Source organism: Cupressus sempervirens, chromosome 4 (assembly GCF_028749045.1).
Source record: "Cupressus sempervirens isolate cs-2001-9-10 chromosome 4, ASM2874904v1, whole genome shotgun sequence".
In the NCBI taxonomy this organism is placed as follows: Eukaryota; Viridiplantae; Streptophyta; class Pinopsida; order Cupressales; family Cupressaceae; genus Cupressus; species Cupressus sempervirens.
The window spans coordinates 484881193-484902854 of NC_143121.1; the positions used below are offsets into that span (position 1 = coordinate 484881193).

Here is a 21662-nt window from a genome sequence, read left to right on the forward strand (position 1 = left end):
AGTCACAACTGAACTAAATTAAACATATAGCATAGGGAGATGGTTGGGGAGAGTTTTACAACTTGTATAGACATGAATATCATGCAATCTTTTCTGGTTATGTTTATCATTTTTTTATGAAGAACAAACCATTATTTGAGATGTTCCTGTCTCATCTGAGAATGATATGGAAACGTCAGTAGGAATTATGTTGGTTGATACCTATAAATGTATTGTTAAACATGATTTGAAGCTGTTAGTTTAGCCACACCTTGGTTATTAATCATCATAGGGAGGTAGTAACGAACTGGTGCTTTTAGATGCTGTTGCTCAGAGGCACACCAAACTAAAGGAAGCTATCAAGAACTTGCTTGTTGCGAGTGTGACAACTTTTGTATTGAAGAAGGTGACACACACTTACTAATTCCTGTGTAGCTGGTATTACTGGAACCTGATTACTACTGGACACATTAGCAGGGTTCGACAGAACTGAGGAAGTTTTGGTTTGAGAATCACTGATTGTTGAGACACTACTGGAGCTCTCTGTCATATACATCAGAAAACATTGCTTCATTGTCTAGGTGACTTTGCTGCTGCATTCATGAAATAATAAATCTGATAAGGATTCGAGCTGCTGTGACATGGCTGCATTTTTATAATTGATGCTATGTTATTTTTGAGATCTGTTAATGTTCCTGAATTTTGCTGGTTGCTGTTCCTATGCTGGGTGTATCTGGAAATATGAATCTCTTGGTGTAAAGATAAGGAAAGAACAATTGGTGAATTGTGAGGATGTTTAGGTATTAAAGAGATATGTGTTTTATGTTTGTATATTTGAATGATCATGAATAATTCATGCAATAATATTGAGAATAGTGAATCATGTATGCCTTTAGCATTGGTCTGCTATTTCTCTTCAGATTAGTTTGATTGTTTGAACTGTTGTTAACCTCTCTAAAATGCAGGATTGATCAAGGAGCAAAAGAATAATGATTCAATGATTCAAATATGCATAAGGAATTCAACGGAGGAAGAGCTTCAGACATCTAGTGAGGAAGTCATGCAGGCTGTAGAAATGAACAATTATGAGAACTTTTTTTGCAGCCATGAGACTGAGTTGATGACACATAACTTCATAGAAGAGGAGGAACCTTCAAAATCTCTTTGTATTTAGTTTCTTCGAAGAGGAAGAAATGATTTTCAAAGGGAGACCCTTCAGCTGTAAAGAGCTGATTTGCATAGTCAATCTGAATTTGAAATTGGTAGCCCCAGAATATGGTTATCTAGAATGAGGTCAAAAAGGGCAGTTTGGGATTCGAGTATGTTTAGAAGTTCTGGAGTTGTGTTGAACACCATTCCTCTAAAGCAAGAATTGCAGGCAAGCTTGTACAAGGAGGTCAGGAGGTTGATCCAAGTGCTTGAAGATTTAAAGGGAACTTGTGTGGCAGAGGGAGAGTGCCAAGTCCTTTGCAAACTATTAACAAGCTTGTGTAGCAGTGTGACTGTAAAAACTCCTTGCTTGGTCAAACATTGGAGTCAATTAATATATTGTGATGCTGCCCCTGCTGAGAGTAAGTCCCGACATTTAGTTGTTCTTATTATGTACTATAATGATTTCTGTTGTGAGAGGGAGAAGGTCATGGTGCAATCCCTTGTTAATAAGTTCTTTAATGTGCGGGAGAAGTTCAAGGTGCAATCCATTGTTATTGAGTTCTTTGAGAGGGAGAAGTTCAAGTTATAATTCTGTTTTAGTGAGTTCTTTGCCAGAGAAGTTCATGGTGAAATCCCTTGTTAATGAGTTCTTCTCCGCAAAAAAATTTAGAGCTGAAATCCCTAGCTCCACCCTCTACAAAGAGGTATGGTGGACTCATCCTTTTCGAGTAGGCATGATGAAAGTCATGTGTGAGACTCCATGACCGAGTTTTCTCTTTTCTCACCCTCTAGGAGTAGCCATGGTGAATTTTATGCTAAGATGACAATTTAATGTTGAGAAAATCTGTTATGAGATTTTGTTACTGATTTTTGTTGCAACTTCTTATGCTTGTCATGTTAGAGATGGCAAGTAATATGAATATTCTCTCTCTTGCTAAGAGGGAGTATTTTGATTATGTAAAAAACTGGTTTTAAAGGACCTGAAACCTTTAACAAAGTATCAGAGAAACAAGAACATAAAAGTTTAGAGAACAAAACGCCTCAAAGCCAAAAGAGAGCAGACAGAAGAAGCCAAAAACAAGAGGCCAAAATACAACTATGCATGAAAAGATACCAAAGTAAAAGCAAAAAGACAACCCTCGGACAGCTACAGAGTCTTCAAAAGGTCCGTTGCTTGGTCTGCCAGGATGTTCATATTTTCCTCAGAAGCTTTCATTTCATCTAGCTTTTTTTCTTCCGCCTTCTTGGAATTAGCCCTTGTGCGCTTGCTTGGACCTGGTCCTCATTCACAGCATTGGAGTCTTGGCCTTTACTTTGCTCCAACTTGTTCAATAGTGTGTTAAAGTTATCAGCCACGGTCTTCAAAATAATGCAGTTTTGATCTGCCAGTTTCTTGACTGTTTTCTCCATGTTACTCACTCTAGTATGCAAACCATCCATCCTTTTTTGAAGATCTTTGCCTAGCTGATCTAAATTCCTGTTCTTGGTTTCAAGTGTTGGCACATGCTTCATCAAATTCTTTACCTCTTCCGCATTGCCAATAACCTCAGAGAGTCTATCAATGTGCTAAGAGGGAGTGTTGAAGTATTATAGCCGTGAGAGATAATATCTACTTTAGATGATGTGCCATGGTTTCTTGAGATTCATTTGTTGTTCTTTATATGAAGAGACATGTGACTTGCAAAGAGATACATGTTTCAAAATATGAAAAGATATGCAACATGTGAAGAGACATGCATTTTGAAATATGAAGAGACTCACATTTGGAAAATGAAAAAACTTTTAGTTATGATATGAATAGTCTCTAATTTTAAGATATATATTATTGTTTTGTGATGAGTTTTGTATTCAGTTAGAAACTTAGAAGCATTGTATTCAAACCTCTATTATTAAATAAAAGAGATATATTTTTGGTGGGATTGGGTTTCCCTCCTCAAATTGGAGGATATTCCTTGGATAAGATGTGTATTTCTGTGTCTTATTGTTCTTCATTTTGTTTATTGTTGTTCATCTTTATTTATGAGAAAAACATTAAAATGTTTGTTGTCCTTGTTTTCTTCAAATATGCTTCTTTATAAGGGGAACTCCCCTCTAACAGGGGACACATATATCCTAAGGATGCCCAAATGTTCCTATAGCTAAAATAAGAAAAATGTTAGGCGTACAATTGTGAAAAATGAAAGGTGCGAGTAAAAACTACAAGTTCACTTCTTAGCATTGCAACATAAAGTCCAATATGTTTCATTCTATATCATTTCATTTGACAATTGATAGATGAGCAAACCATTAAAATGAAGAAGCAAAAAATTACGGAATTACAAAATTATGGTTGTTGATTCATTTAAAGGTAGTCAATTATAGAAACATAGTAGTGAGTTTATACGGCTACATGTATTAATATTCAAAATATTATTAACCTAGTTGATCACTATACAATTCAAAACATCAAGGCCTTATAGAAAATATATAATTAAAGCTTGTAGTTCACAACTAATTGTTTATACTATATATTTTAGATTATTTAAAATTAAATTCTTTCTTGAACGAATTAATTGAATTGAAAATAACATTAATGATTGAGTTATGGAGTCAAAAAAACAAAAAAAGAATGAATTAATTGTGATCAAGTAGAATAAAGCTGAAAGAACCTCACGGGGATTGAGAATTTGCATTCAAAGTTAACCTTCTAGTCATCCCACCCTACTTGAGTTTGGAGTTTCTTAACCCTTGATAGCTCACAAATCAATGGTTTATTGGTGTGAGATTTTCTTCATTGTCTCAACTAGATGATAATTTTTCTCTTCAAGGTTTGTTAATGTTGATATTATTTTGATGATGTCTTTAGCTTTAGGTGTTGTAGGACACTTTAGAACATAATCTCATTATTCTTTTCCATTTAGAACAAAATCTCATCATCTGACCATAGCTACAATAACATTCACACTTGTAATGCCCCTTTTCATATGATTTAAGGCACTGCAAAGATTCCACAATTCTATCATTATAACTTAATAAAATGCTTTGTTTTTATATTTTAACTACAATTGCAGAAGCTAGATACAATAGAAACAAATAGTATTTCTAAATGCATAGATTGAATTATAATGGAAATAGTTATTAGTTCCAAACGCATATGCACCCAATCAATAATAATAATCACATTTATTGTATCCGATATGACAATGGAATGTATGCATGATAATCTGAATGGTTATCTCTAATATGTGTTGTTGATCCACACTGATATACAAGTGGATCTAATGGCAATGTTGTCTCTTATGTGGAGATTATCGGGTACAAGAATGGATGGATATTGTATAGGCCGTCTCTGATCAATCTTTATCTCTATGTTTGTCAATGAAGTCGTCTCTTATATATTTGAATTGATTATGCTTCTAGATACTCTCTCTAATACAAATATAAATGCTTGCAGCTTTGATTGCTTGTGGCTATTGGTTACTTGCAGAGCAAACCACAAGGGATTGCATATTTTATATTCTCAAGTCTATAGTCAATAATGTCTTCTTGTAGTGGGATGATCTCTATGTGTAAACATGGCCAATCAAGTGAGAAGGCATGATAAAATGGTTATTACGATAATAGATAATGTCTATTATTATTGAATGATTATCTATTTGTAATCTATTGTAAATATTGGAATGTTCCTAATATTTAGTTAGCTTGTAGATAAGTGGTAGTTTTCTATTAGCTAGAATAGAATGTTTCTATTTTTTACGATCATTTCCTATGGAAACATCGTTCATTCTTATGTATATATTGACCTCTTGGTCTTTGTTAATAACAAACAAGTATTTCACCAATTACTTCATAATATGGTATCAGAGCCAATACTATAATTGTTTTTTTGAAAATAATTATAACTTCTTTGTTGAATTTATTTGCCTTTTAATCTTCAAAATAGTTTTACATGCGATCTTCTTTGTCTAAAAGCATTTTTTGTCTACAACTGTGGCCATTTTTCTGCAATTGTTGTCTGTAATTTTTTTTGGTAAAATTTTTAGAATCTGAAAAGATTAATAACCCAAAGAACTAGTGCAAAGAATAGATAGCTAAACTATGAATGCAAATGATATAAAATCAAAATAGCAACACAGAGTTAGTATCCAAGAGAGTAATGCAAATGCTAAAAGAAAAATAGCATTAAGAGGATGCAAAAACAAGAGATATAAATACAAGCCAAGTAGCATGCTTATATAGGCTAGGAAGAGGGAGGAGGTGGCAACACCGACTAATGAGGAGCAACCATCTATCGGATTAAAGATAGCAAAGTATCTTCCCAAGATAGCTAATGGATGCTCACATGTAGAAAGGTGACACCTCGCAAACATTCACCTAATAAGACATGCTTTATTAACTTAAGCGAGATTATTAAAAGTGTAGGAAAAACCTAGCAATATAGGAAAAAATAAATAACCTACTAGGAAATAAAAAACTACACTAACAAAAATCGCTCCCAGTTTTCATGTGTTTTTGCAACCTATTCGTGGTATTTTTTTCTTGCAAAAACAGCAGCCATTTTTGCCTCTTTAATGGTCATTTTTGCTCTATTTAGTGACGTCTAGGGTTTATCAAATCCTAAGAAACAGATTTGTGCCCAAAAACTGTGCTTTTTTTGCACATTTTCACCATTTTTGGGGGTTTTTTTGCAACCAAAGCCGTTTTTTGTCAAAACCCTAATTTTTTTGTACTGGATCCATTTTTTTATTGATTCGTGATGGGTTTTTCGATCTCTCAGTTGGGTTATCGTCTTTTTTTGGTTTCCTCGATTTTCGTGCTTGATTTTTTGAGCTAGCAGATCTAGAATCTAACAACATTATTTTTGGGTTTTTCAATCTCTTCTGGGTGCCTCTTCATTTTTTTTGGATCTTCTATTTTATGCCTTGAAGTACGTGCCTTCACAGATGTTTATTCTCTTTCACTGGAAAATGTGCTATGGCATCTCTAACTAATATTCTGGTCGAGGGTGATTCAAAATTCGATGGTCGAAATTATAGCACGTGGGAGCAGCGGATACTAGCAATCTTTGAATATCATAATTGATAATACTGATTAGATTGTTTTGGGTGTTACACAACGTCTGATTACAGCTAGTAATGATCAAAATACATGGGATCAAAATACTCGGGAGGCGGTGATGCTTCTCAAATTATCCGTAGTTGATGATCAGTTCCCTCAGAGTCCATCCGGGAAGATAGCTGCCAAGATATGGGAGCATCTCAAGAAACTTTAGACAAAAACAAAGCCTTCTTTCTCAACAACATTCTGCTTTCTATCACCATGAATGAGCAGAAATTGCTCCAGAAACACCTGAATAGGATTTAGGAAATTCATGATCAAGTGCTTGCCATTGGACGCAAGATGGAGGAAGAGGACATTGTGGTCATAACCCTCAAAAGTTTGCCCAAGTCCTACGAGCATTTTATCGAGACTCTCAACATCACTTCTACTGGTGTTGATCTGAAGTTCAGAGATCTCTACACACTTCTGCTTCAAAAAGATTAGTAAAAAGAACAATTCAATAGCAGTTCCAACTCCACCTCCACAGAGCAAGCCTTTGCTGCTAAATCCTTTCAAAAGGATTAAGGCAAGTCTCAGGAGTCTTCTCAGCAAAAGTCCTCTTGTCTAGCTTTAGAATGCTCCAGGAAAAAGAACATTCAATGCAACTACTGCCACACATATTATCACATGAAGGTTGAATGTAGGAATAGCTTAGTTGCCCAATATAACCCATCATGCTTATAGCTGAAAGCGAACAGTGCAGAGCACATTAAGCATGCAGAATCTGACTTTTACACCTTAATGGCTAAAAGACCTACAAATCACATGAAGTCATTTTCCTAGTATATTGATTTAGGCGCCTCTCGTCATTTCACTCACTACAGAGACTAGTTCATTGACTACCATCCTTATTCAGATTCTATAATTTTGGTGGTGGAGAAGGGTATACTGTTGTCAGCAAAGGCAACATTAAGATTCAATTTGGAGGGAGGAATATCATTTTCCTCGATGTCTACTACGTTCCAAGGATGGAACTAAATCTACTTGCACTCAATTAGTTGCTGCGAGACTTTTCATAGTTGGATGTAACCTACAGCTGACATTAGTGTACCATAATTGATAGGACAACTTAGTCTATTGTTGCAGTGGGTCTTGAGGATCATGGTCTTTTTTGACTTATTGTGGTGTTCTTGGGACTTAGCTATGAGTCCTCTGCAATCTTTTGTTAGTACAATTTTGCATCAACAATATAGGCACTTAAATGTCCATTATCTCTCTCAACTTGCTTGGGAAGAGCTTATCCTTGGTTTACTCGAGATTCAGACTCAACAACTTGGAGTTTGTGATGGATTTTAGGCTAGGAAGCAACATCACACACCTTTCACGAGTGGAAATTCATGGCGAGCTTCTCAAGTACTTCAGCTTGTTCATGCCAATATCTGTGGCCCTATGGCCACTCCTCTTCTCGGGTCCAGGTATTTTTTGTTGTTTGTTGATGATTTGTGTAGAAAAATGTGGGTGTATTTTTTTAAAAAGAAATCAGATCCATTTACTGTATTTCATAATTTTAGACCTTTAGTTGAAAAAAGAGTCTGAGAAATCCATTACTACTCTAAAGTCAAACAATGGGGGCAAATTTTGTTCTAATGAAATCTCTAGCTTCTTAGATACTCATGGCATCAAATGCGAGTTAATCACACCCCACACACCACAACAGACAATGTAGTTGAATGTTGAAACAGAACAATCAATGAGATGGCTTGGTCCATGCTTGAACATAGCCATGTTCTGAAGAAGTTCTGGGTAGAAGCAGTTAACATTGTAGTTTATCTTTTGAACTGATCACCCACAATGATGGTCAAAGGTAAGACTAGAAGAGGCCTAGTCAGGTCGTAAGCCCAAAATTAGTTGCCTAAAGGTTTTTGGCTCTCTTGCTTTTGTTTGGATCCTTGATGCGTCACGCACCAAGTTGGATGTCAAGAGTCAGAAGTTCATGCTTGTTGGATACAGTAGTCTTTACAAAGCATACTGCTTGATGGGCACTGTGTAATGATCTGGGCTTAAAATGATCAAAATAATTAAATCTCCACTTGGAGTATTTTGTCAAACTGTAGGCATGTAACCCAGGTCTGGAACTTTGAAATTGCTGCTAGTAAATCCAACTCTAGAAAATGCACAAATATGGCAAAAGGGACTTGCAAATAATGTGAAAATAGCAGAAATAATAGTCCCGAAATTATACTATCCTTCAACAGGAGATCCCATACACAATTTATCTATTTAAATCATGAGGGAGTAAGCTCTAAATGAAGTCCAATGCATTCAATTTGGTTTACATCAATACGCACGTATACAAGCACAAACAAATGATAAAAGGAACCGGATAACAATCGCAGCTAGTTGGGTGTCCAAGGTCTACGTTAAAGACTTCAGTTTTGGTAGTGCCAACACCCAGTCACACTCATGGCCATACAGTTCTGACTTATTGTCACGTCCTTGGCCCATGACCTCCCTGCAAATGAAAATGTGGCTGCCATAATCAATCTGCCTGCTGTTTTAAACGTCCACTCCTATCTGCTATCGCTGCACTGAAGGTGATCCATGTGAAGTGTACCCATGGTAAAGTTTGGAGTGTATGTCTGCTGCTGCTCATTGTCATATGCAAAGCTACCGCTGTCTCACTGTGAGGAGAACATAGATAAAGAAGACCTTGGATATTATGGAACTTGGCTCACACAAAGTCCGCCAACACTATCTTAGCTAGTATGATAGTCCATTTTGTTTGCCGTCCAAACTCCAAATGATCGAACAATGTCATATATGTGCCAAGCTGCTCCCAAACTGTGATGTGAATCAATGCCACCATAAATGAATTTAACTGCTGTATTTACCTCTCAACTATGAACATCTGCCAACCCTGCCTGCCAAACAAGCTCAATACTGTTGGACAATGTCCTATACGTGCAAGAACTCGGTGTAGATTTCAATCTCTTGCTTTCCTTCTTGCTGTGGAACTCCAACTTCCTGTAGCTCAATATCAGTCTGAATCTCAGTTCTGAAAACACAATATGAGATACTAGGTTTGTGTCAAGTGTCACTCTTTTCCTCAAGGGGTTTCCTCAAGAAATATCCATTAACATTCAAGCAACCTTTAGGATTTGTAAAATAACATATATTCGCGATGTCAATCCCAATGTAGCTCCATGCTTTTATAATCTCGATATGAGGGAAGACACAAATAACTAGGCAATGTGGGATTAAAAGCCAATTTCGTCTTTTAGTAACTTAAGTTACTTTATAACTTTATAACATTAAAATATTTAAATTAATCATTGAAGTCACTTGAACTTTAGTATCTCTTGAAATATTTGTCTGATTGCTATGCCATTTGAAATAAGAATCTCTCCTCACAATTCCCCATGTGACCAAATACACTTTCTAAAAATTGAAAGAGTCCATCTCTATTACCCCTAACTATACATAGTAAGTATGGAAAATGGAGTCCAAATGACATCAAACGAAGGCCAAATCCATAAATCGTTGAATGTTGGAGATGGATCAATTCTCAGAAGGCCCTCTAACCATCCTCATTAGCCTACGAGGATCCAATATTAGGCTAGTCCCTGAAATTCTGATGCTGGCAACCAATGGGGACATTACAGTCCTCCCTTCTTGAGATTGCTTGCCCTCAAGCAATCCAGCAATAACAGTGAACTCCAACCTCCACCTGGGTCCCAAATGAAGTAGTACGTGACACCCCTGTTAATATTGAACCAATTGCATACCACTAACATCATTAGGACCAGCAACATAACCTGCAGTATAGCACTCAAAACTTGTGCTAATGATGTAGGAGTTAGAATACAAGAAATATCTTCATCCTGGTTCTCACCCATATAATATAAACTAGACTAAAACTCAGATCAGCAATCCCTTGAAGAGATGTAGCTATAGAAGAACCATATGCACTCATGTTAATTGTATCAACCATAGGTGTAGCCACGTCAAAATCTGTAGACACAGGAACATTACTTACTGTGGTAACACAAAACTGAATCTTTACAGATGGTGAGAACTGAGCCCAACTCCACTCAAGTGAGTGATCAACATCAACCTCAAACAATGGATTGTTATAAGACAATGTTGCATCCATGTCAAACGTAGGACTATTCATGGAGTGAACATCAACACTTTGTTGATCGATATTATAACATGACTCTATCACTACATTGATCACCTTATCAACAATAACAAGTATACTACCATTAGAGAACACATATACAATTGCTTGTATACTGCTGAACTCCTCATTGGATGGCTCAACCGACACCAAAGTGGCTGCTGTTATGACATTATCCTCGCATGCTTCTACTCCCACTATCACTGCATCGCCATCAAATACATGATCCAGGGAACGCATGCCAACAACTACATCATCTGACTTAACCTGACATAAATTCTCATCACATTCCACCTCAATTGTGCCCAACTCATGCAGTGTCTCATAAGAAATGTCCTGCAAATTTGAAGCTGCAACTGTATCATCACCTTCCACTCTTAGAAAAAGTGATACCATTTTTTGGTCAAATCTCGACTTTGAAATCGGTTGGGTCATCCGTTTGTGATTTTGATTCATCTCATTCATTGGCACATCCAATTGTTTCACAATACCCTGTATCTCAAAATCTCCCTCCATTAGTGGAGAAGTACGCCCTATGCAGGTGTAATGAATACGAAACCTTCTATCACCATCCATAACACTAGAAGCAAGTCCTCCATTTGTGGGTCAAAAGAAAAGTGACGAGCACTCCTCATAGTGTAATGCCGATAAAAACTCCCAATCTTTGTCAATGGCTCATCGTCATCAAACTCAAAATCAGAAGATGGCTCCAATCTCTGACTTTGAACTAGTGAATGGGCAAAATCTTGGGCAACCCTCTTAGCAAGCCCAACCACAAAATCCCTATTGGGAGGCCTTGTAGCCAAGGTCTCTACAATCTTCCTCAGCAATTGTCAAATAGCACGAGAACCCCGAATGATAGCACCCTTAGATATACTGTATGAAATCTTTCGCAAATCCGAGCTCTCAAGCAAATACTCTATTAATGACTCAGTATAGTAGAAATTATATGTGGAAGCTTCAATCTGCTTCCCCGTAATCCATAGCCGATCTCTTTGAAAATGTGACAATGCCAATTGTCCAATGCTACTAGCCGTATGAAAAGAAGAAATAGATTCACTTCCAATAGAAGTAAACAAATCACCATGAGAACACGTCTCTGCTGATGCTCTCGCCTCCGCTATACATACTACAGTCATATCTTGTACGAATGTGTTCGCCACATTATCACGTTCTTAATCCTCAACCATAGAAGAAAACTAACCACCAATCACAATATGTAACTGAATAGGGTCTGGGGCTGGTGTTGGCTGTACCCATTCTAACTCCACGGTAACCTCACCCAACTGTGATTGTGACTCCTGAAGAGCCAATTGAGTATACTGAAGAGAGTCCACCATCACCTCAAGCTCTTGGGTGAGCTCAATCACCTCCTCTCTTTCCCTAACCACAACTCATAGCAGGTGCTACCCCATTCCAAAAGGTAATCTCTCTCATTAACTAACTGAGAGTAACTGTGCTTCAAGATCCTAACAGCCTCTCGAAGCGCATGAACCTCTGTTAGGGAAAGACTACTATCATCGTGCTCATCTGACATTGAGGCACCCCAACCAGATGTAGCTAGCATATGCCGAATAGCATCGTAATGATCAAGACATGAATAAATATCACTATCACTCACTCAGCTGATAAGTCACATGACGCCTTTGTAACCCCTGACTCCTATGCAAGCTCTATGTCTTACTAATTGCACCGTGATAGGAAACTGAATCAGAACTATCCACCACAAGATCACTCATACACGTGCTATTGTCCTTTCATAACTTTGTATCCGAGATACAAGTACTATGTACCTTTTACAACTCCTTCGAAGAAATAGAAGCCCTCTCAATCTCAATCTCCCCACTTGTCTCAGCTTCCACCTCAATAGTATGATCCTATAAACATTGATCCCGGTACTCATCCAAAATCTCATAAGTCATCACCCAATATCTGACAAGGGGTATCATACCTGGTGCAAATCATACTATCATCCAACAAATCACCAAAGGTGTTCACATTGTCTACATCCCCATCACCTAATAGAGTCTCAACTGTCGCCACTCGACTCTGCACACATGACTCTATGTCAAGCTGTGAATCAATAGCGCAAGAGCATGAACCCTCATCTACTGACTCCGCTGTAACACCCAAATCACTGGCATCATAGCTGGGTAACTCCATACCTGCATCGGTCCCACCTGAGGAAGCAACTGTGTCTTGCATTGGAGTAGCACTATGACAACTCCCATACAAATCTCCAATAATAATTCCCTCCTCAAGAGAGCCTGAAGTATCAGTAGTAATAATTGTATCAACCACTAACCGCAACAGTTCCAGGGGCCTCAGCATGTTGAAGCTTAGTGCCGCTATCCACCAAGGGTACTGACACATCTACTGATCTCTGTGAACTGTGTCCATCATCAACACGGCAGATAGGACTAGCAGGTGTCATACTAAATATAAGTACATTTGTATCATAGACACCTGTCAGGGAAAACTCAAGTTTCCTTCCCAACAATCTCGATGTCGGCCTTCTAAAGGCAGAAACCATATACCTCATTGTCCTCTCAACTATCTTTGGATCTAACAGACATAAGCTGAATTCATAGGGATAGTTAAGGCAGGTTGTGAAACTCTTTGGCTTCATCGGATGCTTGAGGATATGTAGATGTCGCCAGCAGTACTGACCACTTTGTTTGTTGAGAATGAAGGCATTATCAAATTAGCACGGAATCCAATTTTCCATGAAAGAACCAAGCATGTGGATGTTCTCTATCACTACATACGACAATTGGTTGAAGATAGGACAATAGACTTGCATTATTTTCTTACAACGGATTAGATTGCATACATTCTCACCAAGCCTCTTGGTTCGTATAAGTTTGTCAAATTTAGATAACTATTAGTTTTCTATTAGCTAGAATGGAATGTTTCTATTCTTTACAATCATTTCCTAAGAAAAAGTCATTCATTCTTTTGTATATATTGACCTCTAGGTCTTTGTTAATAACAAGCAAGTATTTTACCAATTACTTCGTAATAATGGTTGCCTCTCATCATAATAACAAATGAAGATTCACCAATGTTCATTGCAATTTTCATGATGATAACTCTGGTGAAATGTCTTTAATCATATGGTGTTATGTATTGTTAGTGCCAACCCAATTATGAGAATCAACAAAGTGTCTAACAACAATAATTGATGGATTGGTTGGGTGTGAAAACACATGATAATGCAAGGATATATCGAATTAGTGTGAATACACACAATAATACAAGGATGTATGAATCAAATAAGTATGATAGTGCAATATGATTAGTTATGAGAATCGATTATTGTGGAAATATAAGGTAATGCAATGCAATGTAGCTATGGTAGTGCAACAATAGTGTAATGTGATTATGACTTGAGGTAGTGATGTTATAATGAGATGGCATGGTCATGCAATTACATCAGGATGGATGTATCTATGTATGACATGGTTATACATCATTTTATATGTATGTATGATAGTCCATGTTACGCACATGTATATGATGGGTGTATCACATGTCATGGATAGATGCATGCATGTTGATGGCATTGTATATGTAATCTCAATGTAGTGCACAACATGACGGTGATCACATGATGAAGGTTACCAAAACTGATCATCAAGTCATCGATCCATAATGTAGCTCACTAGCTATGGCAGTATATACAAGTGATCACCTTGGGTCACATGTAGATATCATCATAGCTAAGGTGTCTACATGGGGTGGATGGATGCCTTGGTGAGTGCCAAGCTGCATTTATCACAAGACTATTTCTCTACTAAGAAAAAATCCAGATTATATACAAAGATAAGGTATGTTCTTTCTTCCTTGTGCAGTTGTTTACATTTCAAAATATTGGGATATCATGCCCCCTCACAATTTTGAGTAGTCATTTCTGTATTAATTAACATTGATAGCCACTTTGTTATATCAAGTTATTCTTTTATTCTAGTTCCTAGCTTTTTGTTGGTAAGAAGATTATGTAGCTTCTTCTATAAAGAAGTCTCTAAAGGTTTAGAATCAATTTCCTTGAATGAAATGTCGATGTTTGCCTTTTTATTGAGCCCTATGCTAGAAGATATGGTTGACATTTTAGGCTCCTGATTTTGTGTATTTAGTTTCTTGAAGTTGGTGGTTGAAATGGCAATTAGTGCTCACAAGAGCAAAATATTAAATCCATTATATAGAAAGTAGAAAATTGAATTTATAATATAGAAAACAAAAAAGTAAAATTACCCTATTGTGAATAAGTTAATAGCAAATGTTGCCCATTACAAATTTACAAGAAGTGGTTATTAACCAATATCAAGGTGTAGTTAGTGTTGGTTCTCAAAACCACAAATTGAAAATCCAAGTGCTTTGCCAATTCTTTAATAGCATTATTCAATCAGTTTTGGCCAACGAATGAGAATAACCTACTCATTTAATTCCGCTGCACTTAAGGCTTAGGTAAACCTAGGGGGGTAAACCTTCCTTAAACCCTTATGACTTGGGTCAAAGCCTTTTTATAGCAAATTTAAATTTTGTGAGTTTGTTAAGTTGGATTAAATCATAGACTCGATCAAAATAAAGTTATATGAATGCTTTGATGTTTTTTCTTGTGAAATGAAGGCAATAGTGTATATGAGTTATGGACATGACAAAATATTGAACTTCAATACCTTAGACATCAACCCACTTTCACAAAATAAATTGTAGACCAGTTCCTTATCCAACCCTGGGCAAATAGAGTCAAACTTTCTCCAGATCCTTATATGCAACCCTGAGAGACAATGCTTATACCATCCACTATGCTACAGACAAAACTTGAGTTTGCAACACAAAACTTAGTCTAGTTGAATTTAATTTATTTGGAAAACCAATTAGACAAAATTCACATAGACAACATTTCAATTGCGAATTCTGATAACCAAAGACTCATATTGAAATAAACTTCTTTACTGTTAGTAGCAATTGATTTTAAAATCAATAAAAAGATGGGATAAATCTGTAAAATACTTTGAACTTAGATTTTCAGGATGAATAACAAAAACAGGGCTCTTGCATTAAATTTGGGAATGAATGCAAATAGTCTGTGCTTCATTTACAATATTCAATCTACCAATACTGCATAAAGCATCTATCCTTTTTCTCTTTGATCTGCTGTCTTTTTTATCCTCTTATTGCTTCTTCCCCTTGCTTTTTCTCATATCTCATATTTATATCTTGTTATTCTTAAGTTGTTCATAGTATATATCAAATTAATACTGATATTACAGACTATAAAAGAGCATTTAATGTCCTAATAGCAAGAAATTCCTATTTTGAAATTGAGCCACCAAAATATATTGACAACGTCAATTTTACCTGCTATGCTTCAATATATATTTTTATGTGGTAAGTTATTTGTATGAAGGAAAAATTAGAAATCATTTTGTTAAAAATGATGGTTGTCCATTATTTTGTTTGTTTTTTAAATCTTCTTTCTCAAGGTCTTTTATTGAACTTTCTTTCTACATTCACTGTAATTTCCATGCATGCTGTGGGGTCAGGCATAGAATATTTACATACAGCTTAGTTGGTGTTATAAATTTTTTATTGAATATTTTGGCTCTCAAAATGTTTAAAGCTATGGATGCATTTCTTCTAAGCTATGGATGTTAAAATGTAAGCTTTTTTTCATATGGTGAAAATCTCTTAATTGATTGTATATAAATAAGCTAATTTACTTATACCTTTGTAGCGCATATTGGGCATGGGAGATGTATATCCAAAGGCTACAAAGCTCCCTAAGGGTGACTATACCTTGCATTTCTTACTCAGGTAATATGGCTCTTGAATATTTTTTGTTATTTGATCATTTCTGTTTGTGGGTTTGCTGATTGTTTTGGTTAAGTCATCCTACATGTCATTCCTCACATTAGATGTCACAATTAAGTGGTATATTTTCTGCCCAATTCATCTTGAAATTTCACTTTGACTCATCAATGAGATTGCATTACACCAACAATTGCATGTGTTAGTTTATGATTCAACATTAGTTCAAGATTCAACGTTAGAATGTTTGAGCATGTGAAATATTTCTTATGGACTTCAGCATGGGATCCATTATGAAATGCCTGATGATTTACTATTTGACCTCATCCCATTTGACGTGGATTTGTGAAATACTATTGATAAAAAGGAACAGTTGTTTTAATCTGTATCAAGTCACCAATGGGTTAGGAAATGATCCAATGATAATGTATTTTTAGTGTAGTCATACTCTTTGGTTAAAGTCTGAAGTTATAGCAATGCTCACCCAACTACAACATAATTCACCCAAGCCTTTTGCTACCCCCAAACATAGTAATGGAGATATTCTTGTCTCTATTTAAAATATGAAACTAGAATAATATGTAGGAACCCTGGATAAAGCTTGAAATAATGGTGGAAGTAGGCTGGGCTATTTGGCAAGGGGCTAGTGACCAGATGACTGAATGAAGGAAAGAAGGTTTCTGTGGGGCTTCGGTAATAACAAATACAGATGGAAAATGGGGCTTCAGTGATATCTATTTAAGCATTGAGAATCCATAAATATGCAATTGATTCTAAGACTAATTGGAGGCAGCCTATGTCTGCTTTGTCTTTACTTTGAGTGCTAAGCTGTGTGTCTAATAAGATTTTTGAGATTATTTCCACAGTTGCTTAGAACATTCAATTACAAAATACTCTATTTTATCTGCTTATCTTGGCCTACATTCCCCGTAAAACAACAACTCCAACTTAAAATGAGCACTTCATTGTCTATAGATAATACTTTGTTCAAATTGATCAAATTTTATTATATTATTTAGGTTTATAATCTATACATTAATTATAAAAGTAGAGCTTATCTGTGTTTTCTCTTTTGTAATCACCCTTCAAACTTTTAGCTACAAATGGGCTTTCATGATAATGACTGTCAATACTCTGAATTTCAATTTATTATAATATTCGGATCAATAGTTCATAAATTAATTCTGAAAAATAATTCATTTACAAAAAATTCCATTATGATCTGTATGGATTTGTGTGTGTGTGTGTGTGTTTGTATGCATTATTTAAAAAAAAAATATATTATTAATTCTGGTCCCACATATTCCAAGTTTGGCCTGTGGTTCCTTGGGGATCCTCGCCGGATTCTTCCAGGTCTGCATGGATTCGTGCCCGATCCACGAGGGATTCTTGCCAGATTCGCACAGGGTCCAGATTTGATCCTGTCAGTCCATTTGGATCCGTAGATTCTTGTCAGATTCACACAAGGTTCAGGATTGACCTTGTGGGTCCATCTGGATCCATAGACCCTCTGTGAATCCAGCAAGAATTGGTTCGCAAATTTGGATCTGATTTGAATTTGAATCCAATTTGTGGTCTACATACATGAATCCTGTAACATAGTTATTTATCCTTATCAAGTTTTGATGAAAACCCAAATCTTGGTAAGCCCCTCCTCGAAGGATGAAGTAAGCGTTTTCAGGATAAAAACCCTTATATAATGTTTTCAAGTTAAGGATGGACATGCTTAATCTTGCCGCCACAGAGCTGCGGATGAAAACCTTTGATGCTGTAGATCTGAAAGCAATTCCAAAGAATTAAGGACCTTTAGTCTCTGTATGAACTTGGGTGGAGTTTCGTCCTCTACAAGTCACTCGCTCAAGTTCAAGTGTGATTCCTGGATTTAATCTTTGATTGCTGAATTGTTTGTTTGCTGAGTTGAATTGATGATTACTGTTTGCTTGTCAATGAACTGATTTGCTCTTTGCATCCATTTCTGAAGTGGTCACCACTCTTCACAAGAAATGAGTCACAGTAATAAGAATGATCTTTCCTTTATACATTATTGCTGAAAGAGTTAGCAGCTTTCAGCAGTGCTGCCCTTGGAAGAGTTACAACCCTTCATCTCTACTTGGTGCCATGAAATGCTCTTAATTTTAATCTTAATCAAATTCTTTTATTTAAGGATTACTGCCCCCTTTGTTAAAACTGCATAAGAAATAAATTTAAAGGGTTTCTATTTTGTATTTTTTTTTTGCTAAGTAATAGGCCATGAGGCCCAAAAGCCATCTCAATTTGGCACCAAAGATCAAAGATGGATAGGTATTGTCGGTGTAGCCCTTACATGAATTTCTCCTACTAATTTTAACCAATTTTAGCACCTATTCTTGGCTTCCGAATTTATAATTTTGCTCTTGATAATTCCTTGTGAATATAACGTGAAACTTTAACTTGGCTATGATCAAGTTATTAGAATGAAAAGTATGCTTCATAATAAAAAAATGAAACTTATCTCCAATTAACTTAATTTTGAAATCAAATAGTATATAAGGAAAAGTTTTGAATAATCGAAAATATGTCACTTATTATCATTAAACTTCCATGATATCAGCTAAATTTAACATGTTTATTTTGATAGTAAAAGTTTTAAACTAATTTTGCTTCAAGAACAAGTGTCTAACTTATACTTATCATAGTAGCTTGTCTTATTAGAATCTATTGTCCATCTACTCCTTTGTTAGCGAGATTATCTGCTTCTCTGTTACCTTCTCTATAAATATGTTTTATGATTATTTCTTCGAATTGATCAACAACGGCTAGGGCATTTTCAAGTTTAGAATTAAGGATCCAATTTGGGCTCTTTTTCTTTTAACACATTTAGGACAATTCGTGAGTTGCCTTTGATACCTAATTTGTTAATATCTATCTCTCTACTTCTATTAGGGCATCTAATTCAACTAAGTTATTAGACATTACTCCTAAAGGTTTGACGCATTTAGTTAGGCATGACACATTATGTGAATAAATAATACATCATAACCTTGTTTGTCCTAGATTACTTCTAGAGGCCCCATAAAAAAATTACGTTGACCATCCTGTAAGAGGAGGTTCCCATTTACATTGTTTCCTAGCGATCTCGTTTCGTTTTGTATATATCATTGGTGGATTAATTAGCTTAAACCAATTTTTCGCATATCTGCATCCTAGTCTAGTTTGCCCCTAGTGTCTCATTTTTCTAATTCATATTTTTTATGCCTAAGCGTAAAAATTCTTTAGGTCTACATATTTTTTCCCATTTTATTAAAGCTTGTTTTTCTTATCTTAAATACCTTGCCAGAAGATGTTTTTGAGTTTAGAGTCTAATTTTTTTTTTACACACTTTCGGGTAGGGGAAGACATGACATATGATATGTGGGAATAGCCAAAAGAACTGCTTTGATCATAGTCATTCTACTAGCTTTAGTTAACCATTTCCCTTTGCAACTTCGCATTTTTTTATCCAATTTTTTAAAAATCGTATCCCAAGCTTTCTCTAATGCATTTTTCAAGTTGAATACCAAGATATTGTGCATGGAAAGGTTCCTTTTCTAAATATCACTGTTCTACAAATTTCTTTCTCCACTTGCTCTTTGGTATTAATAAATAAAATCTCTGATTTGTTAGCATTTACTTTTTGACTTGATGCTTCCACATAGATATTTATTATGTGCTTAAAATTTTGAGCTTCTTACAAAGTGCTTTCTCCTTGTAGAATTGTATCATTTGCAAGTTGTTGATGTGTTATTTTAAGAACTTCCTCAATTACTGTGATTCTTCTAATTTGTTTTTTAGTTTGAGCCTTTATTATAGCTCTACCAGATGCTTCTGCCGTAATAATAAAGAAAAAAAGGTGATATAGGATCCCCTTGTCTTATTCCTCTAGATATACTAAAAATTGCTTCAAGGACACTATTTATGAAAAGGGAGATTTTAGGTGTCAAAATGCAGTTATATATTAAGTTGATCTATTGATGAGAGAATCCAAAAGCTTTGAGTGTTTTACATAAGAATCTCCAATCCACTTTATCATAGGCTTTTTGATATCTAACTACATTAACATACACAATTCTTTATTAATTTGTACCAAATGAACTGATTCTTGTATTATGATAGTACTATCGAGAATCGACCTATTAGGAACAAAACCTGTCTGTTCCTCTGAAATGTGTTTTGGTAGTACTTTTTTTTAAGTCTCTTGGCTGTCTCTTGGCCAGTGCTTTTGGGAGAATTTTGTATATAGTATTACATAAGGCTATGAGCCTAAAATCTCCTGGATCGATATGTTCAATTTCCTTTGGAATTAAAGCTAGGAATGTATTGTTTATTTATTGTTGGTGTTGGCCCATACACATTAAAAAGTAGGAATTGAATTTCACTTTTGAATCTTTTAAGTCTCCCCCCACATCCAATTGTTATTGGATACAAGTGGAGTGAAATCTAAGCTCCTTGGATCTCATATAACACCAATCCCACTTGAGGTCCCTAGTGAATCTACTAGTTCCGTTTTCCAAGAACCTAGTTTTCTTCTAAATTTTTCTCCTTTTTTGTTAAGTTACGATTCTTGTATTAATACTAGATTTGATTCATATAATGTTAAATTGTGCTTGAGTAAGCACTTTTTCCACATTAGCTTCACGCTCCATGGGAAGGAACTTCCACTTGCCTACATGCATAATGTTAATTTTGTAACTCTGATATATCGTACTGGTCTGATTACAGATCGTATGGATTTGTTCTTGCATGAAATGGAGGCCTATATATAATTGTAATTATCCTAGTGGTGATCGGCGTCTCCTAGAGACATTATTGTTAAAGGTTAATCTTTATCATTTTAGTTAGTTTGTTCACTATCCAAAGTCCTTTCCAATAGCCGCCTATTTCAAAGAATCAATTAGAGGCTGACCTAGGGAGGGACATGTCCCATGGTTGCCATATTTATGTAGGTTATTATTGTGGATAAAGGGCACACAATTACAAAAGTCTACTCCTTTAGCAATACTGCCCTATCCGAATTATTGCAGAGATAAAACATTTCCAGAATAGTATTTATACTATTGTTAACACTTCATACAAGTCTGATACATAGAAGATCATCTTCAGCAAGTAGATAAAAGGCATTGAGAAGTTTGGTTGTTTAGAATTTGCAGAAACTTACACATAGGGATGTTAATTATTTTCTGGTTGCTAGCCAATCCTGTAGCTGCTCTTAGTTCAGCTAAGGATTTCCTTCCTCTTGTTCTTCTTTGTTTTCCACATATTGGATGCTCTAGACCTTGTGAGTTTGCCAAAATACCAAGATTGTCTACATTTTTAGCATCGTGCTCTCTTGCAGCAATAGGCTCATCTTCCATTTTATCTGAATGTTCTTTTTCTAATTCTTTCACAATTTTGTTACTATATCCTCTATCATCCTGGTTCATTTATTTTCCTATTGTTTTCTTAATTTGACTGTTTTCCTCATTTATTTTAACTATATCTCGTTGAAATTCTTCTAATTCCT

The 21662-nt window shown here is 35.7% G+C and overlaps 1 protein-coding gene across 1 annotated transcript in view; it reads left to right on the plus strand.

Annotated features, from left to right (window-relative positions):
* The window catches only part of TPP2 (tripeptidyl peptidase ii), a 313725-nt gene that overhangs the window by 198439 nt on the left and 93624 nt on the right, over positions 1–21662 (plus strand). The window contains exon 23 of the mRNA XM_089825602.1: positions 16071–16150. Coding sequence (XP_089681728.1) covers positions 16071–16150 — 80 coding nt within the window. The remainder of the gene's footprint in view (positions 1–16070; positions 16151–21662) is intronic.